The sequence below is a fragment of the Scylla paramamosain genome, chromosome 43 (genome assembly GCF_035594125.1).
Source record: "Scylla paramamosain isolate STU-SP2022 chromosome 43, ASM3559412v1, whole genome shotgun sequence".
Lineage (NCBI taxonomy): Eukaryota > Metazoa > Arthropoda > Malacostraca > Decapoda > Portunidae > Scylla > Scylla paramamosain.
Window position 1 is genome coordinate 11,399,884 of NC_087193.1, and position 15,006 is coordinate 11,414,889.

Here is a 15,006-nt window from a genome sequence, read left to right on the forward strand (position 1 = left end):
GAGAGAGAAACAATTAGTACATTCTTAAGTAATTCACGCTTCTTTAACTGTATATATTAAGCACACACACACACACACACACACACACACACACACACAAAGAAAAAAACTTGACCAAAGAAAGAATCCTCGTGTTTTGAATCACAGCGCATTATCAGCCACAGCCTCACCAGCTATTTAATTAAGCAGGTAACATACAAAAGGTGCGCAGATTAATGGCATGTGGGATAAGGGTGATGCTGATATCTTGTACCCCTGCTATCTTATACACCTGATTATCTGCTGACCCTAATACCACTGCGTACCTGGATTGTGGTGGTCCTTGAGTTTAGGGATCGTGATATCACCTAGTTTTCATCATCTTGTAAACCCGTAACTTTTATCTTATTTATTTATTTATTTTTTGTATCTTAGTTTGTGCTCAGTACGTTAAGGTCCTGCATGCGTTTAGTCTCCAACGTATTTTGGTTCCTAATGTGTTTTTGATATATTTTACTGTGTGGTTATTTGTCGACTTTTTTTTTTTTATCTGGTATTTGTTATCTTCTGGTATCATCTTGCGCTCTCTGGCATCATTCCGTACGGTATCCTGTTTTCTACGATTCTGCAGTCTTATGGTTGTGGTATGCAGTTTAGTTCTCTTATCTTGTTCAGTATCTAGTATCTCATCTGTCACTTTGTATTGTTGGTGGATCGTGTTCTTCATATCCTTTCAGGCCGCGATAAGCTGTAGTAGTGAGACAAGCCTTGACTTACGGGGCTCTGATATGATTGCTTCCTAAGGGCAATGGTTTCTCTCTCATTTCTGAATAGGAGTGGAGTTAAGAGAACGCTCAGTTGATTTAAGTTTAATGGGAAGCTTCCTAGTAAATGTTCGTTGCTTCCATAAATAGCTAGGCCAAAATTGGACTGCAGATCAAGCTGGAAGAAAAAAAAAATGTATATACTATCATAATATACCACTTCCAAAAATGTAAAATAGAAGTTAGAATAAAGGTAATAAAACTGAGCGAAAAATAATGAACTCAGTCTTTCGGTACAAAAGTAAAGCTTCCATTTTGTCTCGCCTCACATCCGGTTCAGATGAAGTGACGTCAGGGGAAGTGAAATGAAGACATGGAGGGAAAATGCACAGTCTGGGTTAAGCAAGAAGTGTTGGGACCCAGTTACTGATGTTTCTAGGGATCGAGGAGTGAAGCAAGTTTATGTACGAACTAAAATGGTCTCAGACTTGAATGATGAGGCAAGAAATAGATGAAACTCAGTAATCTGGAAGAGCTAATGAGTAAAGCAGGTGTAAGAATGACGCAGCGAGAAAAAATAAACGAGAATCACTTGTGTGCTTAAAAGGATCGAAGAGAGAAGAAAGTGCATACAAGACCAAAGTGATTTTAAAGACTTTAATGAAGCAAAAAAAGAAAGAGAGAAACAAATATAGAAATAATGAAGCCAGAAAAGAATAAGAGACTCAGTTATATTATGAGGAGCGAAGGAAGTACGTGAGTAACCAAAGGGATTTTATTAAAGACTTGAATAATGAAGCAAAAAACAAAGTTAAAACACACGAAACACGTCAAAGAATCAACGGACGAAGCAAGGAATATTGGAACCTATTGACGCCATTTAAAAAGATTAGAGAGAGTGAAGCAAGTGAACCAAAGTTAGCTTAAACAAATGATGAAGCAAGAAACAAGGGCGATTAAGTTACTGTCTAACTGCACTTTAATGAGGCATCGCACACGTGGGCTTTGTCTGAATGAAAGTTCCTAGATTACCCTGATAGCCTTGAGCCCCTTGATGGATGGTAACTCAGGGCGCCCTCATATATAATTCCTACGGCCACAAGGAGGAGAAAAATACGAATCTGTAAGCGTGACTGAATGGTAAAGGGAAAATGATGCGAAATTATACAAAACTATTTTTCCTTGTTTTTTTCAAATTGATAACTGAATGAGTGAGTGAAAATATCAAGGTTTCTTTTTGTTTTGCTTAGAGTTTAGTAATAGTCATTGTAAGAGTGAAAATACTGTTTGATTTGTTTCCTTGTCTTTCAGATCAGTAACTGAATGACGGAGTGAAAATATCCAAGTTTCTTTTTATTTGCTTTGAGTTTAGTAAGAGTGAAAATACTGTTAGCTTTCTTAATATTTTTTTTTCCATCGGTAACTGAAAGAGCGAGAATAAAATCAACTTTTCCTAAGGTATTTGTGTCTGACTGTCTAGAAATAAGTGGACGGCTGTATGCGTGGAAAGAGTCTCGAATTTTCTTAATGATGAGTTAAAGAAGTAAAAGATAATCATAATTTTCATTGATATATTTACATTACTGTTCTAGAAAAATAAAAGTTGTAAGCAATAGGAAACAATAATGGTAATGATGACACAAACAACAACAACAACAACAACAACAACAACAACGTCCGCCGTACTAAAAAGAAGACAATTTGGAAGTGGATCCCGCCCTTGCACCACCCCTTCCCTCTCCCTCTCTCCCACTCCCTCTCTCTCACCCCTTCTTCCCTTCCCCACAAAAACTAGTCAGACGGTGTGTCAGAAGGATTGTTCCACCTCCCCTCAGCGCCCCAGCAGCCTCTCAATCCCCTCTCATCTCCTCTCACCCCTCTCATCTCCCTCTCACCCCTCTCTCTCCCTCCTTCCACGCCCCTCCTTGAATACCCTTCCAGAACATACAGTTTCAGCGAGAGAGAGAGAGAGAGAGAGAGAGAGAGAGAGAGAGAGAGAGAGAGAGAGAGAGAGAGAGAGAGAGAGAGAGAGAGAGAGAGAGAGAGAGAGAGAGAGATGAATGAAGAAAGGAAATGCCGGATTAGATCAGCCTTTAGATCAGAAAAAGCCCGAGGGAGGAAGGAGAAGGATGGAAGGTTTGGGCGGGGCAGGATGGGGCGGGGCAGGGCAAGGAGACAAGGAGGGATGGAATAGGATGGGAGAAGGATCAAGCTTGGATATGTGAAGGATGTTTGTAAAGGATAGGAGGGACAGGCGGAGAGGCGTTCCATTAAAACTATATTCACGTTCACTATAAGCTATATTTAGAAACGCCTCTTTGCCGCATCTCCACTACTTTGAAAAGCCTCTAGTTAAAGCTAAGCGGGTTTTCTTTAAGGGTGTTTTTATGGTTTTCGTGACGGATTAACAAGATTTCTACACAGTCAAAAGGAGTAGCAGTTTTGAGAACCCGGCCTATCATCTCTGCAGCCTTTGAAAACTGTCGTGTTGAGAGAGCACACCATTTTTGAATACGGGCCTTTGCTTTCTACACTACACGCAGGACATCACCATCAACACCATCATTTATATTTATTTCCATTTTCCTATTTATCTCCTCTTCCTCTCATCCTCCTCTTCCTTCTTTTTGTTTCTTCTTACTGTCCTTCTTTTAAGCTTTTTCTCCTCCAGCTCCTACATCGCCCATCGCAATTCTTTAACTTGTGGCCCATCGACTGTGAGGTGAATTCATTACCTTCCGTGTACAGATTTTTGTATTTACCTTCCTGTCACCAGTAGTCCCTTCACGCACCTTCCCCCGTATAAGCCCCGGCAATGCATTACGATCAGTCTTAATTCATGTTGACAAGACCAACTTAGTAATTAACTGCCTTTTTTTTCAGTGCTTAAGACTCACGAGGATTTGGTCATACGTGGGTTATATTTGGGATGTTCCTGCGTGCTTTCTTGAATGAGGTGACCTGCTTTCCACTGCGCACACTCAACGCGCATGCATCCCCGCCTCTCACACACGTACACACACACGCGAGCATTCCTATTCTCCCTTCAGACTTGATTCTATTTCGTATTCTGGGCTTTGCTTCTCTTCGCCTCATTTCCATGGCACGTGGCACTCGCTGGGGGGAGGCACAGGGTGGGTTGTGAGAGGAGTGGGTGTGGGGAGGTTATGTGTGTGGGGAGGTTGTGTCTGGGGAAGCCTTTATTTTGGGCGATGTTGTACGCCCCACCCCCACCTCCAGTCCTACCTCCTCCTCCTTCTCCTCCTCCTATTCCTACCTCCCTCTCCCCAGTTACTTCCTGCGAACGCAAGACATGTTTTTGTTTTTTGCCTCTTCCTCCTCCTCCTCTTCCTCCCCCTCCTCCTCCTCCTCCTCCTCCTCCTCCTCCACCTTCATTTGGTCATAAGACAAGAGTTTTTCCACTCCTTCCTATATTTACAGTAAAACATGACGTCATACAGACCGAGCACACACACACACACACACACACACACACACACACACACACACACACACACACACACACACACACAGAAGAAAGCGCAACTCAATCACCAGCAGACAAAATAAGCAGGCAAAGAAAAAAAACAATAACAACAACAAAGACAAATAATATAATGACAAATATAGCGACTACTGTGTGTGTGTGTGTGTGTGTGTGTGTGTGTGTGTGTGTGTGTGTGTGTGTGTATGCCCTATCCTAACCTGTCCTCTGAGTCACACCGTTTACACACACACACACACACACACACACACACACACACACACACACACACACACAATAATACCTAAGAAATAATATTACAATCCACGTCTCTGGTTTCAAAGTCCACACCAAGGGGAATGTGCAGAGGTGGAGGAGGTGGAGGAGGTGGAGGGGGTGGAGATGCCCTTAAGGAGTCCGAGGAGGTTTTGCTAGTGGAAGGAAGGAAGGAAGGGGAGTGGAGTAGTGGAATGAATCGAAGGATATCAAGTGGAATGGAGTTTTCTGTCTCGTTGCTCTCTCTCTCTCTCTCTCTCTCTCTCTCTCTCTCTCTCTCTCTCTCTCTCTCTCTCTCTCTCTCTCTCTCTCTCTCTCTCTCTCTCTCTCTCTCTCTCTCTCTCTCTCTCTCTGTGTGTGTGTGTGTGTGTGTGTGTGTGTGTGTCTGTGTGTGCATATCCAAGCTAGCAAAATATTGTTACTGCCTGTTTCAGACGACGAACGGGAGATGGAGGAGGAGGAGGAGGAGGAGGAGGAGGAGGAGGAGGAGGAGGAGGAGGAGGAAAGTGCAAATTCGGGTCATAGAGGTGAAGGGGAGAAAGAAAAAGAAAGGAATCAAACAGAAAAAGATAAAGAAAAGAGGAAAGAGGCAAGAGGAGAGGTGAGGTTGAGGTGAAGAAAAGAGGAAGAGAAGAGGAAGAGAAGAGTAAAGAAGAGAATAAAACACAAAAAGGACAATGAAAAAAATTAAGAGCTAAGGTGGAAGAGAAAGTAAAGAGAAAAGGAAGAGAAAACACAGATAAAAAAAAAGAAAAAAAGCTACATAAAAAAAAAGAGAAAGCTAATATGTTTAACGATACAAGCGATATACGATACGCGAGGCCTCCCTTGAATTAATTAATCTGCAGGTAAGGAGGAAGAGGAGAAAGAAAGGCGAGTGTCTGACAGCAACACAGGAAAGGAAGGGAGTAAGGAAGGAAGAAAGGAAAGAAGAAAGGAAGGAAGGGATGCATGGGAGAAAGTAAAGAGAGAAAAAGGAAACAATCGTAGAAAATAAAGAAAACAAAGTGAAAAGGAAGGGAGATAGGAAGGTAGAAAGGAAGAAAGGAAGGATGAAGGAATAAAAGGAAGAAAATAAGAATGTACTTAACACATCTGGTAAACGAAACGAAAAAAAAATGTAGAGAAAAAAATAACAGAAAACCACACAAGGAAGAAGACGAAGGAGAAAAAGATAAGATAAGGTACGTGAGGCCGTGTTGATGTAATTATCTCGAACACACCTTTCCCTTCACACTCTTGTACCTCTTCCCACTCCCCTCCACCTTTAAATGCAGGCGATCTTACATGAAATCAGACCTTTCCTCTTGAGCACCCAATCGATGCTTATAAGGCTGAGAGAGAGAGAGAGAGAGAGAGAGAGAGAGAGAGAGAGAGAGAGAGAGAGAGAGAGAGAGAGAGAGAGAGAGAGAGAGAGAGAGAGAGAGAAACCTTTCATCAGCAACTCAGTCAGGAGGTGATGGTGATGGTAGAAAGAATTCATAATTTTAAAAAGAGCATAAATAGAGAAGTCGTCTTTACCTGTGAGGGAAGCTGGATGAGGGAACAAAAAAGGGGAGGAGTTGAGAAAGCTGGCTAGGTTCTCCCTGCTAAAATAAGATCAGATTTATTATTTTTTTTTAAGAGGAATGGAAACTCAATGAGAAAATAACGGATGAGTGAAAGGATATTTAGTTTTGAAATGTATTGCTTGTTTATTGAGAGTAACAGAAGAGCAGATGAATGGAATAGACTCAGCAGTAAACTAACTATTCAGATTATTAGTGCCTCGTCAACATAGACACATTTATGAATGGGGATGATAGGTTAATAGAGACAAACACGTTTTATTCAGGGACTGCCAAGTGTATGTAGGCTTGGTGACCTCTTGCAGCTCCTGTATTCTTATTTTCCTGTGCTAAAATGACACGTGATGGTTGGAAGAGTCAGTTTACGAGTATATCAAACTCAATACTGGAAAGCAAAACGTGAGCAGACGAAACAATGGAAGCTGAGAGAGTGTACTGCAAAGGAATGGAGTCACAGAGGAAGATACGAGGGACAGAGACTACTGGAGGATACTCGTACATGGCACCATCCCGACTTTAAACCCTATGGAGACTTTGAAATGAGAGGAAGATTTTGGTATATTACGGAAAGCGAGAGAAGGGAGAGAAGGAGAGTGAGGGGAGGAGGAGACACCCGCGTCCTACACAAGGGTCTTCCTCACCCACGCGTACCTTCAACCGGGTAAGAGGAAAGGGAGAGGGCGGGAGAGGGAGACGGAGAAGAAAAAGGCGTGCAAGAGTCAACACCTCGCGACAGTGGAAGCGAAAATCTCCTTAGTCATGAATCTTACTTACTAATAAGGTGAAAAGACGAACTGGCGACGCTGAGCAAGACTCCCTTCATCCCCTATGCATTTCTCTCTCTCTCTCTCTCTCTCTCTCTCTCTCTCTCTCTCTCTCTCTCTCTCTCTCTCTCTCTCTCTCTCTCTCTCTCTCTCTCTCTCTCCTTTACCGAATGTTTATCCCATTTCCTACAAGAGAAAGCCTTTTTTTTGTCTATTCTTTTCTTTTTTCTTTCATCAAGTGAGGTTTCTGCAGTATACAAAGTGTGTCTGTCTGTGCCAATCCCGACGAAGGGTCAGGAAGGAAGGGGTCGGTGAATCCTGCCTTGACACAACGTCCCTGGTTTTGGTGAGATGAAGTATGCAGAGAAAACGCTAAGATGGGTACGAGTCGAGGTGAGCAAAGAAACGGCAAGGGTGAGTGAAAGTCTAAGCAAAGAAAACGAAGAAAACGTTTAGGTGGGCAGGAGTAGAAGCAAGCAGGGAAGACATGGAAAAGTAGGTTATATGGTAAAAGAAAACGGGTCACTTATACGACAAACTGTTTCAAATTTTCTATGTTCAATGTCCTAAGTAGCTTTCACCTTCCTTATTCTTATTTCCATCCTTTCTTTTTTTTTTTTATTTACAAGTTATATATTGTGTACATGCATAAATTGTAAATAAAAAAAGGAAATAAGGAAGAAAATTGGTTTTATCTCTCATTTTAATTCACTTTCCTTGTCTCTACCAATGTTTCCTTAGTGATAGTTAGATGCATTAGAAGTTGGAGAAACAGTAAAAAAATAAATGAACGCACAGGATAATAGTGGTAGTGGCTGTGATGGTGGTAGTGATGAGGGTGATGACAGTAGTAGTGGTTGTAACAGCAATAGTTGTAATGGTATTGGTGGCTACAATAGGAGTAGTGGTGGTAGTAGTAGTAGTGGTGGCTGTAATAGTACTGGTAGCTGCAATAGTAATAGTGGTGATAATAGTAGTGATGATGTAATGGTGGCGGGAAAGGAACAACGCCCATGAGAGAGAGAGAGAGAGAGAGAGAGAGAGAGAGAGAGAGAGAGAGAGAGAGAGAGAGAGAGAGAGAGAGAGAGAGAGAGAGAGAGAGAGAGAAAGAAAATTAGACGAAAAGCAAAGTTTATTCACACGCCGTACTCACACACGCACCCCAAACTCCCCCTCCCCCCACTTGCACCCCACGCCTCCCCCGCAGGGCTGCTAATGCTCCCCCACTCGTGCCCTTCCCTGTGGTGCCCCTGAAGGAGTCACTGGGAACACCAAGACGCCCCTGGTAGGTGGTGGTGGTGGTGGTGGTGAGAGTGGTAGTGGTGGTGGTGGTGGTTCATTCTTATTTTTATCGTGTCCATCTCTCTCTCTCTCTCTCTCTCTCTCTCTCTCTCTCTCTCTCTCTCTCTCTCTCTCTCTCTCTCTCTCTCTCTCTCTCTCTCTCTCTCTCTCTCTCTCTCTCTCTCTCTCATCTTCTAATTCTCTTGTAGATAATTTCACTTTTCTGTTTTATCTCTTTTCTGATTCACATTTATTCTCCTTCTCTCATTCTCTTTATCTCTCTCCTTCCTTAACTCGCATCCTCATCACAATCTCCTTTTTATTAACTTTTTTTAACTTTTTCAAACTATTTTATTCACCTTATTAACTTTTGTCAAACTCCTTTTTTTACTCATCAAATTTCCTCTCAAACTTTTTTTTTTCATTCACCTTTCCTCCTTAAATCGCGTGCATCTACCACCACACCCACAGCCTCACCTGACCCAACCTCACCTGAGCCCTGACCCAGCCCTTAACACCTTTAGGGAAGCGCTGGCGTAAGGGGAAGAAGTCTCGCCTAAAAATGGTGAAAAGAGTACGTCTGGGTTCGAATCCCTCGCAAATCCATGCAAAAATTGACTGGTCTCGAGAACCCGGTGAAGTTATTTTCTTGAAACTTTTTTTTTTCCCTTTTTTCGTTGGATTATATGAAATTTAGGTTAGCGATACGAAAAGAAAGATTAAAACAAACAACATACTAACTACGCAACAACAACAACAACAACAACAACCACTACCACCACCACAACCACAACAACACACTATTACCAATATTACTACTTTTTTACTGATGCAGATAAATATTTCCATTCAATCCCTCGCGCACGGATCAAAGGTATTCAATGAGCAGGTAGATTAGTTAGGGTTCCGCCCAGGTAAGAGGAAGAAGGGAGAGGGAGTGCGGGAAGAAGGAAGGAAGAGAGAGTGGGAGGGAAAGGAGAAATGGATGAGGAGAAAGTTGAAATGATATTGTGTGTGTGTGTTTGGGGGGGGGTAAAAAAAAGAAAAAACACCACAACAAAAACTAAGATTAGATACGTATCCCAAACAGGAAAGGTAAAAAAGAATGCGAAGGGAAAAAAAAATCGGTGAAAAATGAAGCAAAATAAAAAAAACAAATGAATCGAACCCCCCAAAAAAGAAAAAGCAAACAAAAAAAAAAAGCATCGAAAACGAATCCCTCAAAAAAAAAAGGAAACAAAAAATCAAACAAGAACAAAACACAGGAAAAAAAAAAAATGAATCGCATCAGAAGACACCAAACACGAAGGAACACAAGTCAAACATAGATCGGTACAAAGACCAGAGTAATAAAAAAAATATATATAAGATGGGCAGATTGAGAACGGGAACACGATACCTGGCGCTCCACCTTAATAAACACCACCACCAGGTACTCCAATTAATCACAACCCGAGACACACCTGGGCCTTGTTATGACTCCCGGGGTAATTATGGTTCATTTCTCTTGATTATTGTTGTATGTTTGTCTTGTTTCTTGTTATCTATCCTTCTTTCTTTTTCTTCTTTTGTTCTTCTTGTCCTTGTTTTGATTTTTCTGGGTTTTCTTCTTGTTTCTTTTTCTACTACTATTACTAATGGCTACTAATTAATACGACTACTACTGCTACTCCTACTACTACTGCTACTACTACTACTACTAAAATTAATAATGACAATAATAATGATAATAATAATAATAATAACAATACTTTTACTATACACTAATTTTCGTCTGTTTTCTTCGTATTTCCTCTTATTCGCTTCTTCTTCTTCTTCTTCTTCCTTGCTACTGATTCACAGTCTGAGTCATGAACAAAAACCTGTTTCTTTTTTCTTTCTCTCTCTCTTTTTTTTTTTTTTTTTTACTGATTTGCTTCAGTTTTGCTTCCTTCTCTTCTCCGTCTACTCTTTCATTACTTCCCTCTCTCTTCCCCTTCCTTCGCAGCCTTGCCTCTTTTTCTTCCTCTCTTCCATTATCTCTTTGGTGTCTCCTTTCTTCCTCCTTTCACTTTCTCTCTCTCCTTTCCTTCAAGGTGAGAGAAGACAACCCTTCTTTTCTCTTCTGCTTTTCTCTCCCCGTATCGAAGTCAAGAGTTTCATGAATCTCTCTCTCTCTCTCTCTCTCTCTCTCTCTCTCTCTCTCTCTCTCTCTCTCTCTCTCTCCCCCGGGTAAGGCCAAGGTGCAGGGTGCGTGGCTGCCCTGCGCCCTGCCTCTCAGTCCCTGGAGGCCATCTAGGGCGCAGAAAGACACCATGCAGATAACACGCCGTGCCCATAATGTCACTCGTTCAATTAAGAAAGAGCGCAGACCGCGACGTCGGAAGCGTAAACTTGTGAGAGAGAGAGAGAGAGAGGGGGGGGGAGAGGCGTATGGAAGACTTATAAGGACAGAATGAAAGGGAGAAAAAAGCAATAATGATGTAAGTGCAGACTATGAAGATAGAAATAAATGAAGGAAAGTAGGAAAAAAAGGAAAAGGGAAATGAAGGAAAATAACGAGAAATATTAGGAAAAAAACAATAAAATACGAAAAGTAAAAAGGAAAATAAAAAAAAAATGAAGTGAAAAAGGGGAATAGCGATGTGAGAAGAAAGAAGAGGGAGAACAGAAGATGGAGGCACAGAAAAGAAGGATAGGAGGAAGATAACAAAAAATAAGGTAAGGAGAGATAGGAAGGATGGATAGGTAAGGGATGGAGGGAAGGAGGTGTGGTGGGGGGGGGTAAAGGTAAAATTTGAAGGGCGTGGGACAAAACGGAGGAACCATCACCATAAATAATAAGATAAAAAAAAAAAAGGGCAAGAGAATGAACGAAGGAGCCGTGAGAGGGTGCAGGCGGAGGTGGACAGGTTAATTAAGTACGGGACACACCTGACACCTCGCTGACCCGCCAGGTGATGGGAAAGTCTTCGGATTCTGCTCGTATGAAATGATACGTGTGAGAGAAAGAAAACTGAGAAGTGGCGTTTGAAAGGTGAAGTGAAAAAAAAAATAAATAAATAAATAAAATAAATAAATAAATAAATAGTAATAGCAATGAAATAATGAAATAAATAAATTAATAACAAGGAAAGAAAGAAAGGAAAGAACAAGAACAAGAAGTATACACACAAAATAAATAAATACATAAATAAATAAATAAACAAATAAATCAATGAAGTCTTGTGTTGCTCTAAAAAGTTTGTATTGCTTCCTCTGAAAAATGTGTGTGTGTGTGTGTGTGTGTGTGTGTGTGTGTGTGTGTGTGTTGTTAAGCACATTATTCAGTTGCTTGTTCAGTTGTGTTGTTTGTAGTTATGGATATAAAAAAAGACAAAAAGTATTACTAAAAACTATTGCAAGGAACATGTATTTTGATTGCTTTTTGTGTTTAAAATTGCATTACTTGAATACTGCATTATCTTAATCTATATTTGTGTTGCTCTAAAATCCATCGTCTGACTGTTTGTGTTGTCTTGTGTTTCAGCACCGGAGATCATCCTTTACGAACCCATCACCACCAAAACGGACATGTGGTGAGTAGCTTGTGTTGCGTGGTGTTGCGTGGTGTGGTGTGCTGTGGTATGCTTTAGGGTGTTGTGTTGTGTTGTGTTTGTTGTTGTTGTTGTTGTTGTAGTGTTGCGTTTTGTTTTGTGGTTTCCTGTCAGTCTGTTTTTATCAATCATGTCACGAAGTATCAAACTGAAACCGAGATCAAAATAGTTTCATTAATTTTTTTTATGAGTGTTGTCAATGTAATAAGCATCTGTCTCTCTATCCTTGTCTCCGTCTGTCTGTGTGCATCGATGTATCAGTGTGTGTATCTGTGTAAGCTTGTATGTATATATTTATGTATCAGTATGTTGATGTCTCTGCCTGCCTCTCTCTCTCTCTCTCATAACATAATCTTATCAATTGACAAGACCACTCAGCATCTTTGACATATAATTAGTTTTTTTACTTAATCTTCATGTTTTCGTAGTGTAGTGGTTATCACGTGCGCCTCACACGCGCAAGGTCCCCGGTTCGATCCCGGGCGAAAACACAAATGCTTTTAATCCACTCTAAATGCCTTTGTATACTTGTTCATGAAGTTAATACGTTTTAGAGACAGACAGAACAAGACAGATAGAGATGTATAGAACTACAGAGATAAGGTATGTGTGTGAGTGTGTGTGTGTGTGTGTGTGTCTGAAGCTCAACGGTAAAGCTCCCTTCTGCGCGCATAACAAAAACAAAGCAATATCTGTTTGTCTGTCCATCAACCACAAAACTCTCAAAACAGATAAAACCGACACCAGAGAGAGAGAGAGAGAGAAAGAGAGAGGGAGGGAAGCTGCATGCGGTCTCGGCGGTAGAAGCACCCAGCGAGAGATGTATGCAAGGTGTCAGGAGATCAATGCAGGGGGTCGTGAGGCGCCTTGGTAATGAGGAATGTGGCACAATTACTGATGCTATCTAAGGAAGGCGCCGCGCTGCCCTGCCAAGTGGTGGGTGTGGTAGTGGTGGTGGTGATGGTGGTGATCAGTGAACGTTTTGCTGCTTGGTGATTCTCTCTCTCTCTCTCTCTCTCTCTCTCTCTCTCTCTCTCTCTCTCTCTCTCTCTCTCTCTCTCTCTCTCTCTCTCTAACTACTTTCTCTCACATTTCTTTCCCTCTCCTTAACTCATCCTCTCTGCCACCTAGAATACATTCCTTAAGGCCCCATCTCTCCTCCCCCTCCTGTCTCTCCCTCTCCTCCCTCGCTACCTGTCCAGGCCACCTCGTCACCTGCAAACCACACCTCCCCGTAAACAATGGTAGTTTATGAGACGTAAATACACCTTAAGTAGCGCGGATGCTGTTGTTGCTTGCCTACTCTGCTAATACTTTGAAGACGTTGTAGCACAGTGGAGTAAAAATACATGTAGTGTTCAAGAGGAGGATGAACAAAGGAAAGAATGAAGGTAACACAAGAATGAGATGGATACTAAAAGAAATAAATCATGAACAAGACGCAACACACACACACACACACACACACACACACACACACAGATACGCTAAATATTGTTAAAAATTTGTCAGGGAAAACTCAAAATTAAGAAAATGCCTGACGCTAAAAAGAACAAATAAATGAACTAATGGATAAACAAATACATACATAAAAGCAGGTTGTTTTTTTTTGTATCCTGCCGAGAAAAGATAAGGACTGCATTCCTCGTATCATTCCTTCCTTCCTTCCTTCCTTCCTTCCTTCCTTCTTTCCTTTATTCCGCCATTTCTTTATTTTCTTTCGTCCTTCCATACTTTGCCTTTTTACTCCTTACATTCCTTCTTTAATTTCTTCCTTCCTTCCTTATCTTATATTCAGAAGGAACTGACGTGACTCACACACACACAGAGAGAGAGAGAGAGAGAGATATTCCTGATAAAAAAAACTAGCAATGGTCTCTCTCTCTCTCTCTCTCTCTCTCTCTCTCTCTCTCTCTCTCTCTCTCTCTCTCTCTCTCTCTCTCTCGTGATGAGCGAGGGCAAGGCGTGGCGGGTTTCGACACACTGGTTGATAAGGCGCCCAAACTTATGACACGTAACCCTGAGGACTGTCCGGAGCTTGTGGACGGCGGGACTTGACAGGCAGTGACAGGAGGGAGGGACAGACGAGGTGCCCTTTTAATAAACCCAGTAAGGCTTATGAACGGTCCGCCTCGGAAGCCTTGGACAGGAGGGAGGACAAGATAAGGCATTCTCATATAACCTCATCAAGAAATTTTATGTGGTCGGGGTTGAAAGGCAGCGACAGGGACAACAAATCCACGCCTAGGAACTTTTTTTGTTTTACTTTTTTTTTTTTTCTGAAGCGGCATTTAAATGAGTTTTCTTTTATTTTTTTGTACGTACTCGTCCTTGTTCAGTCGGTCAGCCTCGTGTGCTTTATAAAAGAAGAAAGCAAATGGAAATTAAACTCATTTGTCTCCCTTTCTGAAAATTAACTTCCTGTTTGACTTTTTTATTAGGGGGGAGAGACAACGAAGTAGACTCTCTCTCTCTCTCTCTCTCTCTCTCTCTCTCTCTCTCTCTCTCTCTCTCTCTCTCTCTCTCTCTCTCTCTCTCGTTTCTGGCCAGCTCCCTTCATCCGTAAAAGAAATAAAATATGCAAATACTCTTGACGCGGGGATGACTCAGCACGCCTTCTTATCCCTTGCAGGTCCCTGGGCGTGCTGGTGTACGTGCTGCTGACGGGGTTCCTGCCATTCGGAGGCGACACGGACCAGGAGACCTTCTTGGAGATCACCCTTGGAGAGCTGGACTTCCCGGAGGAGCTCTTTGAGGACATCTCAGCTGAGGCCATTGACTTCATTAAGAAACTGCTGATCCGCAAACCCCAGTAAGTCTTTGGGTTGGAATATCAGAACCCTTTTCCTTTTCTCCCACTCTGCACGGAACAGTCACCCTTAGGAGCTTGGAAATAAGTACTATAATTTTCTATAAGGTTCTTGAGGTAATAGTAATATTGTATCGGTCTCGCCCTCTCTCATTTAGCCGAGGAGAAGGCGAGGGTTGTGCGTGATAATCTTAGTTTAATGGTACAAACATAGACTGACGCCCCACAAGTCACTTTATCATGAGCACCGCTAAGGATGTACGAGACAGAAGCCGGTTAGTCATTAGCGCAGTGTAAACGTATTGGTCATGCAAGTGTTATCATGTCAGCGTAAAAATAAGTTACAATCACATAAAATTCACTTACACGTATCTTCTCTAAATATATGAATGTGTATTCCTACATTTTATTATTCACATTTTTCATCCCCACCGCTCTTTGCTCCTTGTTTGTGATCCTGTAACCGCTCCTCTTCACCCTTCACCTCCCTCGCTACTTGCACCTTA

General features: G+C 41.8%; 1 protein-coding gene and 1 non-coding gene across 2 annotated transcripts in view; both read left to right on the forward strand.

The window, feature by feature from the left end:
• Positions 1–15,006, forward strand: part of LOC135093733 (muscle M-line assembly protein unc-89-like) — a 158,990-nt gene that overhangs the window by 136,435 nt on the left and 7,549 nt on the right. Inside the window, exons 5-6 of the mRNA XM_063993275.1 lie at positions 11,625–11,673; positions 14,324–14,503. Coding sequence (XP_063849345.1) covers positions 11,625–11,673; positions 14,324–14,503 — 229 coding nt within the window. The remainder of the gene's footprint in view (positions 1–11,624; positions 11,674–14,323; positions 14,504–15,006) is intronic.
• Trnav-cac (transfer RNA valine (anticodon CAC)) lies at positions 12,110–12,182 on the forward strand. Its single transcript has one exon. It is a non-coding gene; the product is annotated as a tRNA-Val (tRNA).